This window comes from Marmota marmota, unplaced genomic scaffold, assembly GCF_001458135.2.
Source record: "Marmota marmota marmota unplaced genomic scaffold, marMar, whole genome shotgun sequence".
Classification (NCBI taxonomy): domain Eukaryota; kingdom Metazoa; phylum Chordata; class Mammalia; order Rodentia; family Sciuridae; genus Marmota; species Marmota marmota.
This window is the reverse complement of record NW_026000037.1, coordinates 38412191-38416355: the sequence shown is the minus strand read 5'-3', so window position 1 is coordinate 38416355 and position 4165 is coordinate 38412191. Positions and strand designations below refer to the sequence as shown.

The following is a 4165-nucleotide window of genomic DNA, read 5'->3' as shown; positions in this document are numbered from 1 at the left end:
GGGCCACTGGGCCTTTTCTGCCGGTGGTCACCATTCCGCGTACCTGGCAGGCGCGGGGGGTGGGGGGCGGCTCTGCCCCTCAGCAGGCCGCTGGGCCTGCTCTGTGGGTGGTCACAGTTCCCTCTACCCTCCACACTGAGATTTTTATCTCATTCCAGTTGGAATGGCAATTATCAAGAATAAAAGCAACCATAAGTGTTTGCGAGGATGTGGAGGAAAAGGTAAACTCATATACTGCTACTGCTGGTGGCACTGCAAATTTGTGCAACCACAATGGAAAGCAGTTTAGAGATTCCTTAGAAAACTGGAAATGGATGCACCATTTGACCCAGCTATCTTATTCCTTGGTTTATACCCAAAGGACTTAAAAACAGCAGACTACAGTGAGACAGCCACATCAATGTTCAATAGCAGCTCAATTCCCATAGCTAAACTGTGAAACCAGACTAAATACCCTTCAACAGATGAATGGATAAAGAAACTATGGTACATATACTTAATGAAATATTACTCAGCATTAAAAGAGAATAAATGTATGGCATTTGCAGGATGGAGTTGGAGAATATCATGCTAAGTGAAGTAAGCCAATCCCAAAAAAATCAAAGGCTGAATATTATCTCTGATAACTGGATGCTAATCCATAATGGTGAGGGAGGAAGTGTGTGGAGAATGGAGGAACTTTTTTTGGGCAAAGGGGAGGGAGGGAAGGAGAGAGAGCATGGGGGCAGGAATGATGATGGAATGATATGAACATCATTACCCTAGGTACATGAATGACTGCACATCTGGTGCAACTATACATCTTGTAAAATCAGAAAAATAAAAAGTTGTGCTCCATTTGTGTACAATGAATTGAAATACATTCTGTTGTCATGTATAACTAACTAGAATAAGTAAAAAAACTAAAAATAAAAATAAAAGAATACAAGCAACAATGAATGCTGGCTAGGATGTAGGAAACAGGTACACTCATACATTGCTGGTAGGACTGCAAATTGGTATAACCACTCTGTAAGGCAGTATGGACACTCCTCATAAAACTTGAAATGGAACCACCATTTGACTCAGTTATCCCACAGCATACTACAGTGACACAGCCACATCAATGTTTATAGCAGCACAATTCACAATAGCTAAGCTATGGAACCAACCTCGATGCCCTTCAATAGATGAGTGGATAAAGAAAACGTTATATATATATATATATATCTCCCACACAATGGGATATTACTCAGCCATAAAGAAAAATGATATTATGGCCTTTGCCAGTAAATGAATGGAACTGGAGACTATCATGCTAAGTGAAATAAGCCAATCCCCAAACACCAAAGACTGAATGTTCTCTCTGATATGTGGATGCTGACTTCTAACAGGTAGGGTGGAAGAGGGTATGGAGGTTCACTGGATTGGACCAGGGGAATGGGGAAATAAGGGGTGTGGGGATGGGAAAGACAGTAGAATGAATTGAACATAAATTTCCTATGTTTCTATATGAATACACAACCAGTGTAACTCTACATCATGTACAAACCCCAAAAATTGGAAGTTATACTATTGTATCATATGTCAAAATACATTCTACTGTCATGTATAACTAAATAGAATAAAACGTTTTTGAAAAATAAATAGACCAGTGATTATATTTGTAGATATATGATTTGACTCTAGCAATAAAACATGCTTTTTCTCCCATGATACTGTATAAGCTTGGAAAGTAGATAGGGAAAAAGCAAGCAAAAGTCAGTTTTAAAAAATCTGAAAATTTCTTATCCATGTAACAAGGAACTGGGCAATGTGCAATTGTGGAGCTGGTTACTTTGTCTCTTCAATGACATCCACAAGGTATTAGCTTCTTTCTGTCCACTCTGTGTCTTCATCACGTTGTTGTAGTCCCTTGACTATCTTTTCTCACTATTACAAGATAAATTAAGAAGTTCAAGCATCATCTCCTCATTCAGTTTTAGCCAGGGATAGATAAGCAATTGTACTTTCTCATGAGGCTATGTAAAAGATTGAAAAAAAATTTTCCCCAGCCCCCTTTAACAGAAAAATCCTTATTGGTTGGAGCTCTGTCGCATGTCCATTCCTAAATCAATCATTGCCAAAGTGGAAGGCTTACCATGACAGGATCTGATTTATCAAAATTCACTCCTTGAGGACATGAAAGGGTTCAGCTTTTCCTGGTGACCAAGCCCATCTGATTACTGAAGTGAACTAACTTACTGTGAAAGAAAGAAGCAAAGGAAATGGCTGTTGAAAAATCACTAGGAGGAGTTTCAGATTAGAGCAAGAAAAATTCTATAAGAACACCACCTGTTTTACATAGACATCCACTAATAGCCAGGTAGGTTCCCAAACCTTCTGTCACTATTCTGAAGTTCACCTGCCATGTTGTAGCACACACATTCTTTTTCTGGTGTGAATATCATCAACAGAACAAGGAAAGCATGATTTTTATTACTGTATGCTCCGCCCCATTGTTTTTAAACAGATGCTAGCCCTCTCTGAGCCCCATATTCTGGACATTTAGGATCCAGTACTGAATTCTAACTCATCATATATTTTGACAGGTTAAAAAAAGAAACCTAGTAGCCCAGGAAATTTATTGAAATCTAAACTCTATGGAGTGGAATTTTGAAGAAGAAATAAGAACAACCTTATATGGCCTGACTCTGACTACTGTTACAAATAATGTTTTTCTTTTTTACTCAGATTATTCCTCCTTAAAAAAATATATATATCGGGCTGGGGATGTGGCTCAAGTGGTAGCTACGCACTCGCCTGGCATGCGTGCAGCCCGGGTTCGATCCTCAGCACCACATACAAACAGAGATGTTGTGTCTGCCGAAAACTAAAAAATAAAATATTAAAATTCTCTCTCTTTCTCTTTAAAAAAAAAATTTATATATATATATANGTGTGAGTATGGTCTGACTTTCACAGAAAAATGGAACACCGATAACACTCTGGGAACAGAAATCGCAATTGAAGACCAGGTAACATGTTGGAAATGTGCTTTAGTATTAATTTTTGGTTTTGTATCACAAAAAATAAATAAAGCTGAATGTAAGTTCTGTTTCTTCCAAAATAGATATGTCAAGGTTTAAAGCTGACATTTGATACTACCTTCTCACCAAACACAGGGTAAGCATGGACATTTTTATATGCATTAAATTTAAAAAGCATTATTCTTGTCAGTTTAGGAAAGTTGTGCATTTGTTGACATTTAGCTAAACTGTCTGGCAATGGCTAACCTCTGTTTCTGTTTTTGGAATACTGTGGTTGTTATCATTGGCTTACTTTCAAACATTTGCCTCTTCATTGTGGCATGAACTTGGGTAATTCACTTATTTCTAAGAGGCTTTCGTGATTGTCAGTTCTGCAAAGCAGTCTTCTTTGGTGGGAGTCCAGCTACTCCATGTGCCCTTGTCTTTAGTTCATTGAACTGTTTTTAACCCTGCGATTGTATTGTTACTTCCTTCCCAGTCATACTGCATTTTAACTCTATTTTGTGCTCTCTCTGCAGAAGTTATGTGTAAATTTTTGTTATCGGCATCAGTTTTAAGTCAGTTTTTCCCTCTTTTCCAGAAAGAAAAGTGGTAAAATCAAGTCCTCTTACAAGAGGGAGTGTATAAACCTTGGTTGTGATGTTGACTTTGATTTTGCTGGACCTGCAGTCCATGGTTCAGCTGTCTTTGGTTATGAGGGCTGGCTTGCTGGGTACCAGATGACCTTTGACAGTGCCAAATCAAAGCTGACAAGGAATAACTTTGCAGTGGGCTACAGGACTGGGGACTTTCAGCTACACACTAATGTGTAAGTACTTCTTTTGTAGGATATTGTGATTTAGATCCTCACAGGATGGTATTTGATGTCATTTCTAGTCATCTTTATTAATCTAGTTTCAACCCAAAGATGTTTCTTTTCTTTTCTTTTCTTTTTTTTTTTTTTTGTACTGAGCCACATCCTCAGCCTTTTTTTGTATTTTATTTAGAGACAAGGTCTCACTGAATTACTTAGGGTCTCACTAAGTTGATGAGGCTGGCTTTGAACTCAAAAACCTGCCTTAGCCTGCCAGGCCACAGGGATTACAGGTATGTGCCACTGTGCCTGGCAAGGGTTTTTCTTAACAAAATTGTCCTGGCTATTTCTAGGGTGACTGCCA

General features: G+C 38.5%; 1 protein-coding gene across 1 annotated transcript; it reads left to right on the top strand.

Annotated features, from left to right (window-relative positions):
• Positions 1–2882: 2882 nt before the first annotated feature.
• LOC125619395 (voltage-dependent anion-selective channel protein 2-like) lies at positions 2883–3848 on the top strand (the record flags this gene model as incomplete). The annotated part of the gene is made up of 3 exons (XM_048812253.1): positions 2883–2996; positions 3092–3144; positions 3589–3848. Coding segments are annotated over 3 exons (399 nt in total), but the record flags the coding sequence as incomplete, so codon positions are not given.
• Between the last annotated feature and the right edge of the window lie 317 nt (positions 3849–4165).